Below are 24,574 nucleotides of genomic sequence, written 5' to 3'. Positions count from 1 at the left end.
CAATAAATATTTCTGTACATGTGGGCTTGTTCCTTCTCTTGTGATCTCTTTGGGATACAGACTTAGTGGTGGTATTGCTGTATCAAAGGGTATACACAGTTCTTTTGCACTTTGGGCAAAGTTACAGATTCTCTCCAGAATGACTGGATCAGTTCACAACTCCACAAATAATGTATTAGTGTCCCATTTTCCCCACATCCCCTCTAATATTTGACTTTTTGTCATATAGTTCAATTTTTTAGCTGTGAGATGATACCTCAGAGCTGTTTTACTTTTCATTTCTCTAATCAATAATGATTTGACTCTAGATAGTGTTAAATTCTTCATCTGAAAATTATCTGTTCATTTCTTTGACAATTTAGTAATTGGGGAATGACTTATATTCTTGTAAATTTGACTCACAACACTAGATACTTTAGAAATGAGAATTATCAGAAATTCTGTCTGTAAAAACTGTTTCTCAACTTGCTACATTCTTTTTAATCTTGGTTGCTTTGGTTTTATTTATGCAAAAACTTTTGAATGTAATGTAATCAAAATTATTCATTTTTGCATTTTATAATGTTCTCTATTGCTTCTTTGATCATAAACTCTTCCCTTTTCCATAGATTTGGCAACTAAACTATTCTTTGTTCTCTAATAAAATAACAATAATAATAATAACATTTGTTATTTGCTTTTGAAGAAGACCACAACATCAGGGAGGTGATGTCATGACAAGTACATGAATTGGATTTGAGTGAGGGGGTGCTGTGCTAAGTCACCAGCCTCACTTTCTCCTCTAGAGTCATCTGGATCCAGTGGCCAGATATGAATCAGGGTGACTGGAGATGGCCCTAGATGCAAGGCAATCAGGGTTAAGGGACTTGCCCAAGATAACACAGTAAGAGTCAAGTGTCTGAGGTAAGATTGGAACTCCTAGAACTCTCATCCCCTGGCCTCCAAGGCTAGGGTTCTATCCACCATGACACCTAGCTACCCTCCTTGTTCCCCTAATTGACTTAGAGAATCACCCTTTATGTCTAAATCCTGGACCCATGAGATGTTGGTCTATGTTGGTTCAACTTTCCCAGCTGCTTTTGTTAAAGAATGAGTATCTTATCTCAGATGCAGGAGTCTTTGTGTTCTTAATATAGGAGATTACTCTAATCATTTACTACTCTTTCTTTTGTCCCTAATCTATTCCACTGATTTAACACTTTATTTCTTCATTAGTATCATAGTTTTTTATTTTTATATTTTTTATGTATTTAAAGCAATGGGGTTAAGTGGGTTAAGCCCAAGGTCACACAGTGTCTGAGGATGGATTTGAACTTAGGTCCTCCTGACTCCAGGGCCGGTGCTCTATCCACTGTGCCAGCTAGCAGCCCCTAGTATCAAAGAGTTTTGATGATTTGCTGCTTCATAATAATATTTTTCATCTGGTATGGTTAGGCCACTTTCCTTTGCATTTTTTTCATTCATGTTCGTATCTTTTGATGATTTACCAATTGAAGAATGGATCTGAATTTTACAAATTTAACTTAGGTCTCTATGTTTGACAAATGAGTCCTTTATAAGAGGAAACTTACTTCAAATTTTTTTTCCATAGTTAATATTGCTAAATATATTTTCCTCTTTCCACTCTACCTATTTATTCCATTTTCTCCTTTCACCTTGTCCCTCCTTAGAAATGTTTTGTTTCTGGACTCCCTCCCCCAATCTGCCATCCCTTCTTTGCTTGCCTTTTTATACATGAGGTAATTTACTCCATTCTCTCCCTTTCCTTTTCTCCCAGTATATTCCTCTCTCATTACATAATTTTATTTTTTAGATATCGTCACTTCCTATTTAACTCATTCCTGTGCCCTCTACATCTGTCTCTGTCTGTCTCTCTCTCTCTCTCTCTCTCTCTCTCTCTCTCTCTCTCTCTCTATATATATATATATATATATATATATATATGTATGTATGTATGCATGTTTGTATAAACTCCTTCTAACTATCTTATGAGTTACCATATTATCTTCCCATGTAATGCAATACGATGTAAACAGTTTAACCTAATGACATCCCTTAGGATATCCCTTTCCTGTTTACCTTTTGATCCTTCTTGAGTTTATTATTTGAAAATCAAATTTTCTGTTCAGTTTTGGTCTTTTCATCAAAAATGCTTAAAGCTCCCTATTTCATTGAATAGTCACCTTTTCAAAAGAGTATGATCAATTTTTCAATTCTTCCAAGGAGATATGATATATCTTTTCTGCCTTGGAAGTGTGAGGAGATTCCTTGCTCACCTGTAGCTATAAGCTCTGGTGTGCTAGTTCTCTTCCTTGTTTTGGGACTGCCACTCAGGACTGCAACCTGTATCTGAGTATGGGTAAAGCAACAGAGTCCTGCTTTAGTGTTAGCAAGAGATCCCTGAAATCTCCCTTTGACCAGTTGTTTGATTTCATTAGCTTCTGTGGGCTGAGAGTTCTAGAAATGGCCCACTGTTGTGGCTGCAAGGAGTGGCTCCTCTGCTCCTGGATCAGTGGGTCAGGGACTGCTCTGGTGTCATGTGGATTAGACTTTGTCTTCTTACCCTGGTACAACAGACATTTGCTGCTGACCTTCTAAGTTGTCTTGACTGGACAATTTTTTCACTCAGTTTTTTTGTGAGTTCTGTGCTAGAATTTGTTTAAGTCATTAAAGGTATTTGGATGGTTAAAGGTGTGGGAAAAACTCAAGTGAGTCACTGACTTTGCTCTGCCATCTTGATTCCACACTCCAAGGACTGTGATAATGGCAAAAGAAAGGGAAACTCCAAAGGAAAGTGTCTTTGTGGTAAAGCTAGCACTCTGCTGGCCAAGATCCAGTGAATTGCTGGTAGAGGCCTTAACTTTCATTAAATAAATGAGTTTGAAGACCAGAGTCACAACAAAATTAAATTATTATACTTTGTTTGCTGATGACTTTTGTCGATTATGAAGGTTTGAAAGATATGCTAGGGGATGCTGAATAGCACAGTGAATAGAACACTGACCCTGGAGTCAGGAGGACCTCAGTTCAAATATGGTCTCAGACACTTGGAACTTAATAGCTGCATGACCTTGGACAAGTCACTTAACCTCATTGGCTCATAGAAACCAAGAAAGAAAAAAAAATAAAAGATAAGCTAGAAAATTTCTCTTCCTGTACGAGCCCAGATCCAACTATCTATTATCCTTTCTAACCTCCTTGTCTATGCTAGTGATCTCTGAACTTTGCTATTTGCACAACCTTATCAGTAAAAAAAATATCCAAAATTGTCAAACCAAAAAAAATGTCAAACCTGCTTGCTTAATATTTATTATTTTATTATATATATTCTGAGAGGTTGTTTTGATCTTCCATGTCACTATACTAACTTTTGATGGTCAAATTTTTTCTATTGTTTTCTCATTTTCCCAGTCCATATCTTGGATTTTAATCCTATTAAAGTAGGGCTCTACTTCCAGGATAGAGGGTGCCAAAATTTCAAGTCCAACCATGTGTGTTAAGAGTTTTAAACTATATGTGTAACACATTATATATGTATTTATTCTACTATTACATAATGAACATTAGAAACGTATACAGAAAAACAAATTTAAAAGAATGAGACAAACAGAAAAAAATATAAATTTATTTGCCATTATTATACTTATTAACAGTGCTAAATATTTTTGATCTCACTGAACTAAAAATCATTTTTATAACTGTGTGATAGAGAGATTCAAATAAATCTAGCACAAGTAGACTTGAATTTAATACAAATGTGTGCAAAATAGAGGGAAAAGAGTCTCTAGAAATGCCCTAATATAACTTGAGTGGATACAGATCTCACTCAGTTGGGAGAATCAAAAAGGTTTCATGGAGAACGTGGCATTTAAACTAGTTCTTAAAAGAAGTAAAGAATTTCAATAAGATCTTCCTAACATCAATCCCACTAGTTTACCTGATATGAAATTTGAAGATACTAGTTTCCCTTAGAAACTATTTTTTCTTCATGGATCTAGCATGATTGTCATTTGCCATTACATTTCCTAGAGGGGGAAAAGATCTTCAAAGTCCTTCAAAAATCTTGGATAGATATTTTGAGATCCTGGTTTCTCTTGCACTTAATTTGCCAGCTAGATCTAGAATATGATGTGATTATCATAATCTGATTCACGTCATCTATTTCAAAAAACATTTTGAGAAAAATCATCTTCCCAATATCTCCTCAGATTGACATATAAGTTCAAAGTTTTCTCTAATTCTTTTGACTCTTATTTGTTTATCTTTAGCCTGCCATACTTCAGGAGCTTCTTTTTGTAAAAATTATTTTCTCCTGCTTGAATGAACTTTTTCATTCAGTCTCAAATACAAACTCCAGAAGGAAACAAGGACTTAAGCTTATCAGGTAATAACTGTGTTCCATTCCATGAGTGGACAGAGGCTAACATATTGTTCAAGTCAGTCAGACAGAATTTATTAATCTATGTTAATGTTAATATGGATCACTTTCCCCTATTATCTCCTCTTCAAAAATCACCTCCTCCACAGGCATCACCTCCTCCATAAGCATCATCTCCTCCACAGGCACCACCTCCTCCACAAGCATCACCTCCTCCCCAGGAATCACCTCCTCCACAAGCATCACCTCCTCCCCAGGAATCACCTCCTCCACAGGAATCAGCTTTTGCACAAGTATCACCTCCTCCCCAGGAATTAGCTGTTATTGCACAAGCATCACCTCCTCCCCAGGAATTAGCTATTGTACAAGCATCACCTCCTCCCCAGGAATCACCTCCTCCACAGGAATTAGCTTTTGCACAAGTATCACCTCCTCCCCAGGAATTAGCTGTTATTGCACAAGCATCACCTCCTCCCCAGGAATTAGCAATTGTACAAGCATCATCTCCTCCATAAGAATTAGTTATTACACAAGCATGATCTCTTCTCCCAAAATCATTTCCTTCCCAGGGATAATTTCTTTCAAAAGCATTATTTCCTCCCCAGGTATTACCTCCTCCCCAGAAACCATGGTTTTCTGATGAATTGCATTGTTGGTGAGTGTTACGTTGGTGAGTCTTAGAGCATAAAAAATAACGCAACAAACAACCAAAAATAAATATAGTAGGAATAACAATAATCATTATAATGAAAATAGTATCCATGTTTTTCAGTATGTAAGTCTTTAAAACTTCAAAGCAGCATTGATAAAGAAAGCGTAGTCTTGTCCACTCATCCAATTATATACCAAACATTTTCTTCCTTCTTGTTGTAGCTTTTTCAAAACCCACATAGCCACTTATCCCTGGATCTCTTGGTTCATAACCAATATGTTTCCATTTTTTTCAGATTCCACCATTTCATCTTATTCAGAGATTTTCTCATTTGATAAAAGCTTCTGAAAAACAAAACTACAGAAATCATAGGAAAATTAGGTTTGGAAATGAAAAACTTTATCAAAGATATATTGGATATATGAGTATCAACATTTGTAAATTTCTTCTATGTCCAGTACAGCTCTAAATGCTAGATCTACACAAACACACACACACACACACACACACACACACACACACACACACACACACAATTCAATTTGTCTTCTAGAAGAAAACATACACAGATATAGGTAGAGACAAAATGTAAATAAATTTATTATGGGGAAGGCAGTAAAAGTTGAGGGTCTAAATTGGTAAGCAGTGCTATGGTAGGAAGATGGTCTTCAAGCATAAGGTAATATTTAGTCTAAGACTTAAAAGCAAACAGAGATCCCAGTATAAGGAGGTGAGAAGGGAATTCATTCCAGGTACAGGACACAACTAGTTCAATTGCACAGAAATGGGAAATGGAATATCAAATGTGAAGAATAATAAGAAAGTCATTATCAATGGATTGTGGAGTACATTGTAGACCATAATGTGTCATAAGCTTGGTTAAGTAGGAGGGGCCTAGGTTGTGAGGAGCTTTAAATCTTAAAGGATGATGCTGTGTTAACATGTGATGGGAGTGTAATAGAAAGGAAATTTTGCCTTAATTTCTCCTCATTCCCCTACATAATGACTCAGGAAATACATGTACCATGCTGAATATAAATAATTGGATAGTGCAATGATGAATTTATACCACAAAGGGGAGAATAGGACCAAATAGGAAAAAAAAATTAACCTCATTCTCACCTAAATTAGTATAAGGAGTGAAAAATATACATCCACACACATTTAATACCAAAATTCATCTTACCCAAGAAGGAATGGAGAGAGGAGAGGATAAAGTGCAGAGTATAAAACTATAGGCATTCTGAAAAAAAAAACCAGTGGTCAGAAACAAAGCATATCCTTGGGGAGAGGGAAGAAAGAAAGATGTATATAAGAGAATAGGATGGAAGCAAATTCACATTTAGCAATTATGACAGTGACTGTAAGTAAGATGACTACCCCATAATATTAAAGAAATAGTAGAGTGAAAGTGAAATCTGAATATAGCAAACCAAGAAACAGACCTGATGCAGATGGATACAGAGTTAATAGACTACAGCAGGATCCCTTATGCTTCATTTAAAGGGGGGGGAGGAAGGCAACAATCATGATTTCAGACAGTTAAAGCAAAAAATAGGCTTAATCAAAAGAGTAAATCACAGAAATTACATTTTACTAAAAGATACCATAGACAAAGAATTAATATCATTATTGAACATATATGTCCCAATTGGCATTTGGAAGAATTTGCAAAATGTAAATAAGTAATAGATGGTGATAGACAATTAAACTAGTGATATTAAACTGTACTTGAGGTCTCAATTTAACCCTCTCAGATCTAGATAAATCCAACATTAAAATAAAAAAAGAAAAATCTATGAGGAATACAGTGATAGACAACACTGATATGATAGACAACTGGAGGTCTATCCAGAAATATGTATACATAGAAATAGAAAGGAGAATAATGATTATCCATTGCATAGGCCCCCTTGACAAAAAAAAATATCTTGTATTATGGTAAAAAACCCTCAAAAATATAGAAAAGTGGTAATATTATGTGCATCTATTCTTTTTTTAGAGTTTTTGCAAGGCAATGGGGTTAAGTGACTTGCCAAAGGTCACACAGCTAGGTAATTATTAAGTGTATGAGGCTGGATTTGAACTCAGGTCCTCCTGACTTCAGGACCAGTGCTCTATCCACTATGCCACCTAGCTGCCCCTATGGGCATCTATTCTTGACAATAATTCAACAAAATTACATTTAAAATTAAGAAGTAAATAATGTAAGTTGGCAAAAAAATTAAATCAGAAATAAACCATTACTTTCATTAAAGCTAGTGTCAACAATGAGAAAAGCTACCAGTTTTTGTGGGTTGCAGTCAAAATAGGTCTTAGGAAAAATTTTATACTGCTAAATGCTTAAGGGAGAGAGAGAGAGAGAGAGAGAGAGAGAGAGAGAGAGAGAGAGAGAGAGAGAGAGAGAGATTATATTAATGAACTTAGCATGCAACTAAAAATTTTAGAGCAACAACAAACTAAAAACCCTCAGAGACATACCAAGACAGAAATCCTGAAAAATCAAAGGTGATTTAATTATATTGTAATTTAAAGAAAAACCTTCATTTACAAAACTTAGTATTTATTAAAAAATAAAAAACAACATACTAATTTTATTTTTTAACTATGAGAAAATTATTGGTATCAATTTATTGGTATCAAATTATTGGTGTCAAAAATGAAAAGGTTGAATTCATAACCAACAAAGATGAGGCAAAAGAATTTTTAAGTCATTTTCATAACTATATGCCATTAAAACTTATAACTCTAAATAAAATGAATGAATACTTACAAAGCATAAATTGCCTAGATTGACTGAACAGGATAAAGAAGTCTAGGACCAGATGAATTCACAAGTGAATCCTAACATTTAAAGAAGAATTCAGTCTAATTGAAGTCCAGTAATCCCATTCATCCTTCCTTCCTTCTTCTCCGCAGTCTTTGATAATAAAGCCTGATCCTGCTGCATAAGCCCATGACATCATTAAGTTTTGGATCTGAAGTTAGCAATATCTGAGTTCAAATCTTAACCAATCTAGTACAATTACATTTTTAAAAATTCTGAGTATAGATCCTGCTATATAGTAAATAATTTATAAATGTTTATTGCCTTTCCTTCCTTAAAAGAAACTTTGTGATTTGCAAACTTTGTAATTTTACTATTTTCCTTACTACAGTTTGATTCCTTACTTCCTTCAATCACAGCCTCAATCCTGTTAATCTTTATCCTATCCTTATCTAATGATTCCTTAACTATTGACTTTAAAAATGCTCATTTCCTTTTTAAAAAAAAAATTCATGAAACCCTCCTATCAACACAAGTTATCAACTCATATCTCTCTTCCCTTTCACAGTAAAACTGCAAGTCATAATCTCTCATGTCTCCTACTTCTACCACTTTTTCTCTTCAACTCATAACTTTTCTTCTAATTTCACTCAGTTTAAACTTCCTACTCCAAAATTTCCAGGGATCTTAAAACTGACAAATTACATGGTGTTTTCTTTCATTCCCAATATTTTTGACAACTTTGCTTTTTTTATTTTTGACACTGTGTATTGCCCTGCCCTTTTAGATACTTCTATCTCTCTGGGTTTTGGTGATAGCATGATCTAATTCTATTTCTAACTGACTGATGCCTTTTCTCAATCACTTCTATTGACTTATCATTCTTTTAATTACTTCTAATCCTAGATGTTTCCAAGATATTTATTCTGAAATCTTTTTCTTTTTTCTCCTTTTATACTTCTTCTCTCAGCAATCTCTTAAGTTCTCATGTGAATCATCTCCATTGTGTTGGGAGGCATTGAGACCTATATCATTTTTTCTTTATATTCTTGCAACACCCTCTTAATTGGTCTCCTTGCCTAATGGCTCTTCCTACTCCAGTCCATCCATCACACAGATAGGAAAGTGATTTCCTTAAGCACAGATAAGACATGTCACTTCCCAACTCAATAAACTCCAGTGGTTCCCTGTTACCTTCAGAATGAAATGTGAACTCTTTTCTATGTTACCTAATCTATCTTTCTAGACTTGTTGCAAATTATTTCCTCTCCTGTACTCTGGCATCCATTCAAGAGTCTTTGCTTTTTTTTTACTCACACATGACTCCATTTCCAATCTCTATTCTTTGAATTAGCTATTCCCAATACCTAAATGCATTTCCTTCTCATTTCTACCTCATAGAATCCATCTCTACCTTGAAGGTGAGAACCCAATACCATCTTCTATATGATGCCTTTCTTGATTTCCCTGATGTTGGTATACTTGCTCCTTAAATATTTTACACTGTACCTTGTATTTATTCTCTTTATAGTTATATTGTATATATGTATATATAATAAATACATATACATATATATTTATATAAATATTGATTGTATTCCCTCTTAGAATGCAACCTTTTTGGAGTAGGAATTATTTTGCTCTTTTCCTTTGTATCTACCAAGGTGCCCAATAAATGTTTCTTGATATATGCTTGCTGATTGCTTGATTAACTTGTAAATAATTGCCTTTATGCTTTAAAAATTCTGCTTCAAGTGTGAGAAACATTTTGAAAACAGATCATGATTAAAAATAAAAACAAAAAACAAGAAACAAAAGAAATCACAATTATTGTAGGAGTGATAGCTAAAAATAATCAATATAACTTTAGGTAACATTCATCATTTAAAGTATAGATTGAGTAATGGAATATGAAGAAACTATGATTTCCCCTGATCAGATCACATTTTGACTACTTTCTCTAGTTCTGGGAACCATATTATGAAAAGGATATACAAGGGTGGGGAACTAAGTAGCTTTTTATTGAATAATATTTCATTTGATTTTCATAACATGCCTAACAAATAAACATATTACTATCCTCATTTTACAGAAGAAACTGAAGCAAATAGAAATTAAATAAATTGTCCAGGGTCAAAGTTAGTAAGTGTGTCTGAAGCAATAATTGAACTTATGTCTTCCTTACTCCAGGCCCATACCTGACCTCAGGACACTGTACCATCAGTGGCCTCTTCTTGAATTGTGTTTTGATCATGGGAACCAGGAGGATATAGAAACTCAAAACCATGTCATATGGAGATTTTCTGTAGGAAGTAGGGGTTTTAGTCTGAAGAAGAAAAGAGTTGGGGTAATTGACCAATTTCCCTTCAAATATATAAAAAGATGCCATGGAAGCAGGAATGGCTTGGTTTATTCAACCCTAGGAATTGATGAGAAGTAGCTAAAGGAAGGTTGACTTCTGCTTATTATGAAAACTTGGAATTGCAAAGAACCTCAGAGACTTTCTAGTCTCATTCATGCTACTGATAAGGAAGCAGAATCTTAAAGAGCATAAGTGACCTGTCAAACACTGTACAATTAATAAATGACTGAGTAGGTAGGTCCTCTGACTTTAAAGCTAGGGATCTTTGCCTCAAACCAGTTTTGTTCCTTTTGAATAAATCAATGACTTTCTGTGACTAACTTGAACTGGGAATTATTGAATTTTTTCTCAGAGTAAAACAAAAAATGTCATAAGTGGTGCTAGTTTCCTTTTCCTCATAGGCATCTGGAGAGTTGAGTTTAACCAGGGAAGAAATGACTTCATATTTTTAGTTTAAAAAAAATACAACACACCTCACTGAGGCCACACTTATACAAAACAAGGGGGATAAATAGCCTATGGGACTTTATTTCTTCTAACCCAGCTTTAGACATTTTCTCCTCTAATTGGACCATCATTTTATACAAATGGCAAATATCCTTATACAGACACAGAAAAATTTTTATAGCTAAACTGAAAAAAGTAAAAAAAACCCTACAAAAATACAAAAAAACAAAAGATATTCACCTCCCCAGGTCCTAGTTTCCTTCTTTGTAAGATTCAGGAATTGAATTATATATAAACTCTAAGATCCCTTCCACTCTCAAATTCTGAATCTATCAGTCCATCCACAAAAATACAAAAAAACAAAAAATATTCACCTCCCCAGGTCCTAGTTTCCTTCTTTGTAAGATTCAGGAATTGAATTATATATAAACTCTAAGATCCCTTCCACTCTCAAATTCTGAATCTATCAGTCCATCCCACAACTGGAAATAGAATCATTCCCACATAAAGACATACATTATCCCCAGCAGACATCCTTGTGTTCTCTTTGCTGACTTCCATTAGCTCTGAGCCGAGGAGGGTCCAGTTCCATGCATCTCCAGTCTGTTTTTTACTTTTCAGTTTTTTTGGCAGCTACCAGCAGCAACACTCCTTGCCTGGGAGAGAGGGCTGGATCCCCAGGAAGGGAAGGCTGGGTTTTGGTTTACATACAGCAGCAGCAGCAGCAGACACTGGCCTCTGAGTCTGGTGAATAACAAAAGATCGCTTTGAAAAAACAAGGTGAATGAGGAACTAATTTGTACTCCTGTTTCCTGTGTGTCTTCCTTTGGCTTTAGATAGCAGTTAAAAAACTTCAACCACATGAGAAATTTTTTTGGACATTTTTCGTAAAGGCTCTGAGTAAGCTTTTGTTCCACCCCTTCTGAGAAAGGTTCCTCCCTTTTTAAGCTGGAAGTTCCACCCCCTCTTTTTTTTTTTAAACTTACACAACCCATGAAGAGATGAGTTGGTCTTGGAGCCTAAAAGGACAGGTTTAAGTCCTTTCGCTAATATCCATTAGCTTTTTATCTCCACACTAGTTATTTCTCAGTGCTCTTGGAAATTCTTTAAGAATAATTTCAGATAAGATATTGATAAACACTGATGGAGGAAGTTTCCTCAAATGGGAGTCCCCTGTACCAGTGAAATTACAAGTCTGGTGCCAATCCTATTAAAACACAGTAACCCAAGGACTTCCCCCTTTCCAGATTTCAATAAAACTGGATGTTTCAGCCAAAGGTGCCTGTTGATTTATTTCCTCTCAGAAGGTGCATGCTGTCTTCTAATTGTTATTGAACTGAAGGAAACAATCCCAGAAGGACTTGTTGGAATAGGGTGTGGGGGTGTACAGAAATCTTTGAATATTTTTAAAATATTTGGTGGAAAGGAGAGAGACAGTATTCATTTTCTAGGCTTTAAAATCATGTAATTCCTTTCCGAGTTACAGTGAGTCTTCCATGGCTCCTTATAATGTTTTGAGCATTTTAGAGGTTGGATAGAGAAATAACATTTTATCCATAATTGAGTTGCTCCTTTTCCCATTTTAATTTTTCTTCCATGTGAATGTATAAGATGAAACAATTGAAAATTATCATTAAAATCTCAGAAGGGGGGCAGGGGATTCTGGAATAGAAATTGAGGTAAGGAATGAGGAATGTGCTAGAATCTAATGAAAGACAATCTTAAAGTCTATATCATTCATCCATTCATCCATTTCACAAGCATTTATTACACATTGCCTATTACTAATGTAATGTGCTTGTCACTGAAGAGATAAGAAGATGTATTAGCCAAGGCTCCTATATTCAAGGAGTTTAGATTATGATTATAAGAAAAAAATAAATGCAATGCTTTAAAATTTGCAAATATTATCTCATTTCCATCCTCACAACAACCTTTGAACATAGGGGCTTTTGTTATCCCTATTTTATAGATGAGGAAACTGAGGCAGTCAGCACTTAAGGGATTTAGGATCACAGAATTAATGCTGTGTCTGAAGGCAGATTTGAACTCAGGTCTTCCTGATTATAGGCTTGACACTCTATCACCAGTGCCTCCTCACTCCTTTTCTCAGAAGTTACTTGACCTGTATCTTCCTTGTTCCTTCAATTCTTCCTGTTCTTCTCTTAGCCCTGCCACTTCTCTTAGTCCTGCCTCTGATGAGGCCACACTAGTATTTCTGTTGGCCTTTGGCAAAAAAATGTGTGGTTTGAGGGCAATGTTGATATCAGGGTAGACCAGATAGCAAGGTCATAATATATAGAAATGTTGTCTTTTTCTCTGGGGGTCTCAGATGCCCAGGGAAATTCTGTGTTCCAGTAATAACAAAGGGAAGAAGTAGTTTGCAGTCACTTTTATTTACTTCCTCTTCTAATTCTTAGGGGCTTTTTTTGGTTTATTTATTTTTTTGAAGTAACTGAACTTGCCCAGGGTCATATAGCAAGTAAATGTCTGAGGCCAGATTTGAACTCAAGAACTCCTGATTCCAAGACCAGTGATCTATCCCCTACTATACCTAGCTTCTCCCTAGTTCTTGCTTTTACTCTTCAGTCTTCTTAGAGTTTCCTACTCTTTACATAAACATTTATAGGTTAATGGGTTAATCGTTCTATTTCAGCCAACAATGAGCAATTAATAATGATATCTAGCATTTATTTATATATATATATATGCATATATATTATTTTAAGGCTTGCACAACACATTCAATATTATATGATAACCTGTGGGTTTGAAAGAAATGGAGAATTATTCATAAAAGATACAATATATTCTGATTAACTGGACATGAAACAATATGATAAAAGATAATAGGAACAAATGAGTCACAAAGAATTGAAAAAGAAAAAAAAAATTAGGTCCAGACACATTTATAGGTGAAACTTATCAAATGTTGTAGAGAAAATAGTATATCTTCTATACCCATTATTCTCAAAAATTGAGAAGGAAAACTATACTAAGCCTCTATTGGGAGACCACTAATGATAGCATTCTAGTCAGAAAGTTATAAAACAGATAAAGAGAACTAAAGGTCATTACCACTAATGAATTTTGATGAAAAAATACTTGATATTAATATAAAGACTATAGTATTATTTTTAAATGATTATTCAGCATTCAAAACTGAATTCATTCCAAGAATGCAAGAATGTTTTAACATTAGGAAAATAAATTGCTATAATCATAATTAAGAAAAAAACACTCCCAACTACATAGAAATTAATCTATAAAAATGTTTTTAAAAACAAGCTTATGATTCTCATATTAAGAATCCTTGCTCCATATTCTTCTCCATTGTACAGCTGCCAAATGTGAAACCCATATCTAATCATGTTTATATCCCAGACTCAATATCCTTCCATTTATATTGACTCTAGGAAAAAATGCAAAGTCCTCAACTTGGTGTTTAAACCCCTGTTCCATCTTACCTTCCCAGCCACTTCATATTATTTCCAGTGACACAGTCTCCATTTCTCTCAAACTGGCCTCCTACCTCTCTCCTGCATCCAACAATTCACTTTCTGCCTCTGTGTATTTGCATAACTTTTTTCTCCAAGTCTGGAATGCATATAATAACTTCTTACAAAGGACAGGGAGGGGCTGAAAAGCTCCTTCTAGCCTGCCTGGTGATTCTGTCATATTACCAAGCTGAATTTGCCCAACTTGCATGGTTTTCAGGACACAATCTCTAGGAATTGCTTTATTTTTAAAAGGCCAGAATCTCACGTCTTCTTGAAATATTAAAGGAAAGTGCATTTATTAGAGTTCTTCACAAATGAACAAACATTTAATAAATGTAGAATTAGATTGATTTGAATTCATCTCTTTATGGAAAGTATGCAAACTTTCTTATTTGGCTTCTATTATCACTTAATCTTTTAATAATAGGGAAGAAGTGTCAGTGTTTGAAACTTGAACATTCAAGAGGACATTGCTGTGATTAATGGAGAGGTCTAGCCAAGCTCTCTCTTTGACAATTTCATAACATCGTCCAAAATAAGGATAATGTTTTCTGTTCCAGTGTCTTCTCCTTTTTGACAATTGGCTGCTCCATAGACATCAGAAGGGATACAGATGAGTTCTAATTAACCCTAGATAAGACTTCACATAATGGAAAATAAATTTCTTTGGTTGGGAGATGAATGGGAATTAGAATGCTGACCACTAGGTCTATCAATAAAAGAAGCTTCCCTATGAAAAGTGGCCAAAGTAAAATGTGGGATACTGTCTTGGTGCTGATTCCAGGGTACTTTATTATAACTGGACCAGCAGAGGATACAAAAAGTCACCAGTATAATAGCAAACAAAGTCAGGATCACCCCTATCACCATGGTTTCCATTGTCTCTGAAGTTCAGAATTGCTTGGAATCTCAGTAGCCCTCTTGCTTCATTCTCCAGTACAGTGTGTTAATTAATACAAAAACTCTTTTCTCCTTCTTCACTGTATGTGTATTTTCTTATTGACCCAATGTTCATCTGTTTCCAAGTCACCACAACTCACTGTTGCTCTATCTCTGTTGTCTATGTCCAAAAAATCCAAAAAGATCATCATGAAAAATTGAGGCCAGTGTCATTCATCAGGTCAAAAGAATTATCTGAAAAAAGACATCAGAATAATCATGGAATATTCAAATTGGGTATAATACTTCATTGATAGAATGTCAATGTTTAGTCACAAGACTAAGATTATGATTTCTAGAAAACTGGTACTAAGGTAGTTCATATAATCATGGGTAGTATTGTTTTGCAACACAGCATGCCAACAAAACAAAATCATGCAAGCATACAATGTTAATATAAATCATCAGAGGCTCATCCCCACATGAAACTTTCCCAGTCAGGGAGAAAAGTTGTGAATCAGGTAGCAAGATTGAATAACCTAAGAAAGAACTTATTTGAGAACAGGTGACTGGTGAAAATATAGAAGGGGGATACTCCTAATCAGTCACAGATGTAGTAGAAAAGTTCTTTGGGTCACTAATTGATACCAAGCTTGTGTGAAGTTCAAGTAAGAAAAGTTCCTTTATTGGGACCATAGATTGGTTAGAGGATCAGATGTTAGCTCAAACAACAGAAGGAGAATGATTTAAGGTCCTTGGAGTAAGTTAAGAATTTATTCAATCAAAAAACTGCATGCCTTATCCACCTGACAGAAAGTTAACAGTGAAAAAGTATTGTCTGTTTTGGCCAAGTCTCTATTGGCATTAGAACCACTTAGATTAAGTGATTCCTTCCCACTTGAGGCCTAACATTATAAATATAATAAAAATCACATGAAGCAATATAAAAATTTATAATTATTTATAATTATTATCCTTTTGCTACCAGAATGGTATGATTTCTTTTTCTCACAAGAGGGGCATATTATTTTTTATGCTTTTTGGGAAAGAGTATTGGACTGGAAATTAGGAGATCTGCATTGTGGCTTGAGATCACTTGCTAATGTGATTTGAATAAGTCACTTTGTATGATCATCTTCCCTCACTAGCTGCTCTGCCAGATGGTATTTTTATTCACATATATATTTATATGTGTACATGTTTAGTCATCTCTCTATATAGTTATATAATCATATTCATATTTATATGTATACTACTTCACTCAATAGAATATGTTTCCCTTGGTGATTTCATCAGTTTCCATGGATTTAATTACCATCTTTATGTTGATGATTCTCAAATCTACACTTCCTGCCTCAATCGCTCTGCAAGTCTCAAATCTTATAATCTCCAAATGCCTTTCAGACACCCCAAAATGAATGTCCAGCAGATAGCTTAAGTTCAATATGTCCAAAGCAGAATTCATTATCTTTCTCCCTAAATCTTCACCTTGCCAACCTACCTTATTACTTTAAAAGGCAATGCTATCATCCCAGTCCCTCAGATTTGTAGTCTAGGAGTCATTCTGGATTCCTAATTATCTCTTAACTTATATCCAAGCATAGCCAATATTTCTGGATTTCACAATTGCCACATCTATCAAATATGCCCCTTTCTCCCCTCTGACTCTGCCAATACTATGGTCCAGGCCATCATCACCTCATGCTTTGATTATTGCATTTGCCTACCTCCACTCTCTCTCATTCTAATCCATCTTTCATTAAGCCACTAAAGCGATTTTTACAAAAGTACATATTCAACATGGTACAGCATTGTTCAATGAACTCCAGTGGTTTCTATCATCTCCAGGATCAAATACAAAATGCTTTATTTGGCATTCAGAGTTCTTCATAACTTTGTCCCCTTCTACTTTTTCCAGTCTTTTTAAACATTACTCCCTCTATAAACTCTTTCATACAATGACACCAACCTTCTGGCTTTCCCCATAAAAAAATACACTCCAAATCTTAGTATTGAGCATTTTCTCTGGTTGCACCATGACAGAATACTTTCCCTTCTCAACTCCAACTACTAACATCCTTGACTTCCTTTAAATCTTAGCTGAAATTCCACCTTTTACAGGAAGCCTTCCTTTTTTAATTCCAATATTATCTCTCATTCAATTACTTCCTATTTGTCTCAATATAGCTTACTTTGTATATATCTGTTTGCATGTTCTCTCCTCTATTAGGGTGTAAATCCTTTGATGACAGGAGCTGTCTTTTGCTTCCGATTGGATTCCCAACACTTTTGAATCTCCAAACATTAGAGCAGTGTTTGTCACTTAGTAGGCACTTAATAAATGTTTATTGAATTTAAATTAAATCTTTGAGGGCAACTGACTCCTAATGGGTACTTAATCAATGATTATTGGTCACCTTGGCCCCATCAAAATAAATGAATAGAACTAAATGATCACTACAAAATGATCAGAACTAAAAGGTCCATTATGTGATATCATGCTGGCATACTATGGGTACAGGATAATATTGGGTGAACATAGCCCAATTAGTCTTACTCACATATTGTGATTTGGAAGTGATGAAATAGCTTCTAGCCTTGTCACTATATAAAAAATAGGGACAAAGATAAAGGTTAATAGTGAGAAAGGGTTAAAAAGAGATTTCAGTTAGGTCTCAAGACTATGTAAGCTTTTATAAAGATCAGGTTACAAAAGAGAGAAAAACAGATTTAAAGAAACCAAAACAATTATCCCTAAATCTGAAGACTGAAATTTGGATTAGATGGAAATGTCAAAGATTTTGATGGTCATGAGTGGTAAGATTTACAGTCACACATGAACAAACAAGACCTGAGGAGACCAAAATCCAACTACTTAAAATTAAATGTAGAATGCTGTTTTACAAGTTATTACAGAATGAATGATTATGAAACTTAAAAGAGGAACATTGGGAAATGGACAGATGTGTGATTCACTATTTCCCATCCAGGAAGAATCATGATGTTATCTCTATGTGGCATCAAGCACATGAACTTTATAGAGATACAAGTTTTTCCATTAACCATGTCAGATTAGGTCAAGTGAAGTCAGATAACCTGTAATTTCAATAGTTATGGTTTTATGCTTTGATTTAAGTCACATTCAAGTCTGGAAAAATACTTGTTTCTTTAGTTATATTCCCCTGGGAAATTCTTAGAGTGAACACCCAGTATTAATAAGTCTGATCCCTTGAGGGAACACTGGTTAGTCAGGACCTATAAAGGAATTTCTAATATTAGAAGGGTGAGATAACTCTTGACAGGCACTAATTTTTCTAAGAGTTATCTTAGAGGTTTTAATGATAGATAGAAATAGTTCAATTTGAATCAATATTTGAAATGGAAGTAAAAAGAGATGATGAGATATTAAGCTGAATGAGTGGAAATATAATTTCCAACAGAAGGGAGGAGATGGCCCCACTGGTCCCTGCAGGACAGATCCTGTTTAGAATATTATATTCAGCTCTGGGAATTGCATTGTAGGAAAAATACATGTTTGGCACATGGTAAGCACTTATCTGACTTGATACTGACAGATCAGAAAATACCCAGAGAGTGATGTCAGGAGGGTAAGAACTTGAGACCTTTCAGTATTCAAATGGTCCCAAAATGAGAAGAAAGGGATGGGATAAGGGGGAATGGGGGGAGGGAAGGGGCAATAGGTGATAGAAAAGAGGGAAGATTGAGGGAGAGGGTACTCAGATACAACACACTTTTGGAGAGGGACAGGATGAAAGGAGAGAGAGAATAGAATAAATGAGAATAGAGAGGAATAGAGTGGAGGGAAACACAGCTAGTAATAGCAACTGTGGGGAAAAAATTGAAACAACTTCTCTGGTAGTCTTATGATAAAGAAGGCAACTCACCCCAGAGACAGAGCCATTGGAATCTGAACACAGACTGAAGTACATTTTCTTCTCTCTCTCTCTCTCTCTCTCTCTCTCTCACACACACACACACACACACACACACACACACACACACATTATTCTTGAGGTTTCTCATCTTCTTGGGGTGGGAGGGGGGTTTATGTTTACTCTTATAACAAAATTATTGAAATAATATAAAATAAATCTATATCCTTAAAAAAATAAAAAAATAATCCTTTCTCAAATGTCACATATTGACGCCTTTGTCCATTAACTATATAAGATAGGCCTATAAATAGCTGTTAGATGGGGCTATTGAAAGGGCCCTGGATCTAGAATCAGGAAGACGTGAGTTCAGATAGACTGCAGGTCATTTGCATGACTCAACTGACTATTCAAATGCCTTAGTTACTTTAATTTCTACATCTGTAAAACAGGATAACAAGAGTGCTCATTTTTCAGGCTTATTGTGAGAATAGAATGAGATAATATTAGTAAAATCATTTACAAAACTTAAAGTGATATATAAATACTAGTTATTATTACTTTTATCATTATCATTATCATCATCATCATTATTAGTATTAGTATTATTATTATTACTTTTTGCTTTCCAACTTGAGAATCTGCAGACTCTAATACCAGGATGTAGATGGGGGCAGATCTTAACCACTCGCTATACTGAGTAATAAATATTTTTTGACTTTCCCCTCCCTTTGCTGGTGTGCTCCTATAATTTCTATAAGAGAAATGACAATCTATTTATTTTTTCATCACAGTCCCCAGTATCTGTCACAGTGCTCTGCAAAGAGAAGATAACTAAGAAATATTTATTGTACGTTTCACATCTCTTAGAAACAAAAGCTTTTTTTTCCTTCCAGAAGTCTTCCAAACCTCCTATCAACATATCCCCCATTCTCTCATCTCTATTCTGTGAGATACCTGACTTCCCACTGAGTGGGATGAAGTCTGAGATTTCTTCAGTAGAATATTATAGATTGGAGAATAGTTAACTATGTGCCCCTTCTCCCTTGACAAAGCAACTTCTGGGATATTGGTGAAGAGTCAACTGACCCCACCTTATCTGTTGAAGTCCAGAGAATCATTCAATTCCTGGAAATGAAGAGATAATCTGGTTTCGGTTTGAATCATATGCTCTTTTCCTTGGATTAGTTTACATGTCTAGAGTGTAAAACTAACATTCTTCATTCATCCAGCTAGGATAAATGTGATTCTTGGGTCTTTTGCATTTGCTTCAATCTCTGTAATTGATTGGGGTCCATTCCTCAAGAACTGAACAAAACTTTCTCTTCATACTTTGAGAAATCTCTGAAATTTATTTAAGTGGCAATTGTCCCACACACCACCTACTTAGAATTCTAGGGTTTCCTGTGTCTATGTTTCCCAACATATATCTCTTTAAAAACTCATTCTCTGCTCAGTTGAGTTGTCTTTTTGGTGAAGGTAGCCTGCTCTTGGGCAGTGTGATTCCCCAGGTAACCTCTCATACTTTTTCTTACTGCTCATTCTCTCATGAGAGCTTCTGCTTCTGCTACTGGTAACCCCCTTTGGGTTAATTAGATCAGTGGTTTCCAATTGCCTTTACTCTTACTCTCCTTTAGTTTTTGCTAATCACACCAATACGTAAATAAAGCTTTTTGTTCCTGAAATTTCTTCTGGGTCAGAGTTAGCATTTTAAATGAATCCTTTCATATTATCCTGAATCCCAGACTTTTAGCAGGCTACAGTTTTCCCCAGCATCAAAATCACATACAAAGGAAATTTCAATACATATAGTCCATAGTCCAATGACTAACTTAGTGCCTCACACATAGTTAATACTTAATAAAGGCATATGTAACATATATTGAGAACCTCAAGAATCAATTGATTCAAGAGACTTTGATTCAAGACTTTGATAATGTTTCCTGGTCATCAGAGTACAAACAACAGTGAAGAGCAACTGATTCCCTTTAAGGTTTGACTGACAGAATACAACGAGCAACTCACTTGGAAATCATTACTCAGTTTCATCAGCTCTCAATGTTCTTTTCGACTAACTTTTCCTTCCTATGATTTTGTAAATCTGATTTTATTAACTAATTATTTATCTATCAGTGTCTAATTTTTTTCCAATTTGACCTAAACTATAAGTACCAACTTCAATCCTTGAACAACATTGCAGTACTGCAATAGCCCCCCTAAAATCATTCTTTCAAAATTGAATTCTGAAAAATTATAATCATTCAACTTGGTCCCAAAGAAGAGATATGAAAAGCTTCTCCCTCCATTTCCTCAAAGGTATCTGTGTGTGTGTGTGTGTGTGTGTGTGTGTGTGTGTATAACATTGCATATAATGTCAGACTTTTCAATATGTTAGTTTGCTAAATTGCTTTTTTCTTCTTTGTCTTTCTTGTTATAAGGATAATATTTTCTGAGTGTAAGGATACATTGGGAAATGTAGTTGATATTAAAAAGATCAGTAGAATGTTGTGGTTCTTTTTACTTATCATAACTCTTTGCCCTTCCAAGTCTTCACACTGTTACTACTAATGGAATCTTTCTACATTATAGATCTGGTCATGTCATCTTCATGGAATTTTCAGGAATTTCCTATTGCCTACCAAATATAGTCCTTTGCTTTGCATTCAGCATTTTCCCTAATCTCTTGTTATTCTCTTCCATTCACTGTATGTCCAAATCACATTGTAATACCCTGCTCCAAGGTGTACCATGCTCTAATACCTCTGTGTTTTTACTAATACTAGAAATAGCCCGACAGTTGACAATGAATGTTGCTATGGTATATCTTTTATCTCTCAGGAAATATATTTTTCAGTTTCCCAATGATCTTCAATTGTTGACAAATTGTATTAGTATTAGCAACAGTAATTTCCCACTTTACCTTACTTTGGATACTGTCTTTGAAAAACTTATTGGTCCATCAGGAACATAAATCTATGAAGCTGATAGTAACTCTTGGTGCTCACATGCAGGCTATTATTAATAGCTATATCCCTGGTCCTTTGTGGATGCATGCTGGCTCTCTTCCAGTCCTTGGAGCAGGATATCCTTAAAAATTGTTTTTTGCTTATCTCCTATCCTGAGCAGAAACAATTTCAACTTTTTTCTGGACAAGTTTTGTTCAGCCAACTGAGAAAAGGTGTTGCTGTAGGAAACTGAAAGTTGTTCTTTGTTTCAGATGATCATAATTTCCTTTGCATGAATTATTTATAAATCCATATACATTACTGGTTTCAAGAATTTTCCCTTATTCTTGTTCTTCTTAGAGTAGGTTTTTATTTAACTGGTGTGTGATCAGGGATCATTGAAGGAGTATTAGAAGACAAAGGGATCTGGGAATGTTGTATTATATGTTTTTTCTTTGTTTTGAGTGCTTTGATTATTTTTAAAATTAGAATGAAAATAAAGAGGGACAAAGAATACACTGCAGTGGGAGTATGGAAGAGAAAGGAAAGTAGTGGAAATTATCTCACAAAATTTGGATGTCAAGAAGACTGCAAAGAAAGTGGATGGAGGGGTGTAGGTAGCACTTGAACTGGTCAAACATCCAAAGAATACATACACACACACACAGACACCCCCCACACACACACACACAGACACCCCCACACACACACACCATACACACACACACACACACACACATACACACACACACACACACACAGACACACAATTGGGTACAGAAATCAATTTCATTTAATTGGCAAACAAGAAAGAAAGGGAGAAGGAAGAAAGGGTAATGAGAGGGAGAGTAAATTAGAAAAGCAATTAACCCTAAGCAAAACATATTCTAACCACAAAGGTTTTTAACTGAAAGAGTAATTTGGAAGAAAACAAAGAAAAGACTCTAAGATTGCACTCTGTCCCTCTGGGACAAGGGAAATAGAAGAGATGTGAGAGGTAGAAGTTGAATGCATTAAATCTATAGCATGGATGCTCTCTGTTCTCACTACCTTCCTTTTTTTAAAAAAGATGGGCCAGAAAACATGACCTTATGATGGCTTATGATGATTCCAGATTCCTTTGTATGAAAGTACCTCCTGAAAGATAGTAATGGATTCAGAATGAAGATTGAGACATATTATTTTGAAAATGGCTAACTTGGGAACTGCTTTTGCTTTGCTTTCTCTTAACACATCAGTGGTTGAGAGGGAAGGAATTGGAATGGTGACAAAGTAGATTTTTGTTTTAGAAAAGGTTATTTCAATAATCTAGGAGAGAGATGGCCAGATACTGAAATGAGATGGCAGTTATATGAGAGAGAAGGGTTCAAAAGTGAGAACTCTTGAGACAGAAACAGCAAGATCTGGCAAATAAAAGGCATAGCATAATTAAATATTTCATTGCATTCATTTTCATCCACATCTGCTTATAATATGAGTTGAGAAAACTAAAAGAAAATAAAAAATACTAAAAAGGAAACTGGCAAAATATTTTCATATCCTCTGAAATTCTAGGACAAAAAAACATATTTTAAACTTTCATAGTTCATACACTTTCAGTTTGAAAAGTCCCCTGAGCAAGGACTTGCTCATCAAATAATAATACCTATGATTCTTTTATATTGCATTACCCCTATAAAATTAGAGCACTTTTTGACTTCTATAGGAGAATGAATGCTTCATAAATAAATTCATTTCAGCATCCTTCTTCATAGTTATAGAAAGAGGCATTTAAGAAACAACATCCTGATTGAATATTGATCTATTTTAGGTTTTATATCCTTCCATGCAGATGCATACTCTCTGTGGTTTAGAATTTGCACAGGAAACTTCCAGAGACGGAGGGGTTGGAAACTGGGGGAAGAGAAGGGGACAAACAGAACACATAGCCATGAATGAGTAATTGCCACAAAGTTGATAACAAAGGACTTTGCCAGCAGAGATGCTCTAGACAAGAAAGTATCTGCGTGCCTCTGTGTGTGTGTGTGTGTGTGTGTGTGTGTGTGTGTGTGTGTGCATGTGTGTATAGATAAGAGATACTATGATTAGAGCCATGTAGTCAGGAGATAGTATGATTAGAACTGTGCCTACTGATTAGTGATTTCTGTATAACTAGTCTTACAGATATATCTATGGTTGTAAACTCCAAAATCTATTTTAGTTAATTTTTCCAGATCTAAAATCATGACTTCTAATGATCTGATATCATAATTCTATTTCTAAGTTCTTAATTTCTTTTTTTTTCAGGCTTTTAGAAAGGACAGACTCAAAGACTCTTGTTAAAACAATGTTAAATATTCAAAAACTTTTGCATTCCTTACACAGAACTTTTTTTTTTAATATTTCTGCCAGAACTTCTCTACAAGATATACACAAGACAGGATTTATATGCTGGCTATACAGTCAGTTTGTGGTATTTAGAAAGATGGAACTCACTATTTTGAGATATAAGCAAGAAGATTTTCTGTTCTCAAACCTAAATCTACGCTATTCTTCTATAATATTTCCTTGTATTGTGCTCATGTTCCCATGGCCCCACTGCCCCCTCATAACCCCACTGGACTTACTTTTGGCATCCCAGATTGTAGCCTACTCCAATTCGCTCTCCTGGCTGTGGCACAGGGACTGTCTGGTGGGGTGACTTGTTTTGTGTTTGTCCGTTTCCAGTCTCCAGGCACAGTTCCCTGACTCAGCTTCCAGGATTTCCAGCTA

At 35.1% G+C, this 24,574-nt stretch overlaps 1 protein-coding gene across 6 annotated transcripts; it reads right to left on the bottom strand.

The window, feature by feature from the left end:
• Positions 1 to 24,574, bottom strand: LOC141495455 (uncharacterized). 6 transcript variants are annotated; one of them, XM_074196777.1, is made up of 4 exons: positions 24,430 to 24,574; positions 7,804 to 11,350; positions 6,217 to 6,273; positions 1 to 5,387 (listed from the first exon to the last, which is right to left on the bottom strand). In XM_074196777.1, exon 4 carries the CDS (start codon positions 5,139 to 5,141, stop codon positions 4,506 to 4,508), a length of 636 nt encoding a protein of 211 aa, XP_074052878.1. In that variant the 5' UTR covers positions 5,142 to 5,387; positions 6,217 to 6,273; positions 7,804 to 11,350; positions 24,430 to 24,574; the 3' UTR covers positions 1 to 4,505. The 6 variants fall into 6 exon arrangements, with proteins under 6 accessions (XP_074052878.1, XP_074052880.1, XP_074052876.1 ...); XM_074196779.1 differs by lacking the exon at positions 24,430 to 24,574 and having other exon boundaries at positions 7,804 to 7,974; positions 11,123 to 14,744; XM_074196775.1 differs by lacking the exon at positions 24,430 to 24,574 and adding an exon at positions 14,074 to 14,744.

The sequence above is a fragment of the Macrotis lagotis genome, chromosome 8 (genome assembly GCF_037893015.1).
Source record: "Macrotis lagotis isolate mMagLag1 chromosome 8, bilby.v1.9.chrom.fasta, whole genome shotgun sequence".
Classification (NCBI taxonomy): Eukaryota; Metazoa; Chordata; class Mammalia; order Peramelemorphia; family Peramelidae; genus Macrotis; species Macrotis lagotis.
Note: the sequence above shows the minus strand (reverse complement) of the source record. Positions and strands in the feature narration are given on the sequence as shown.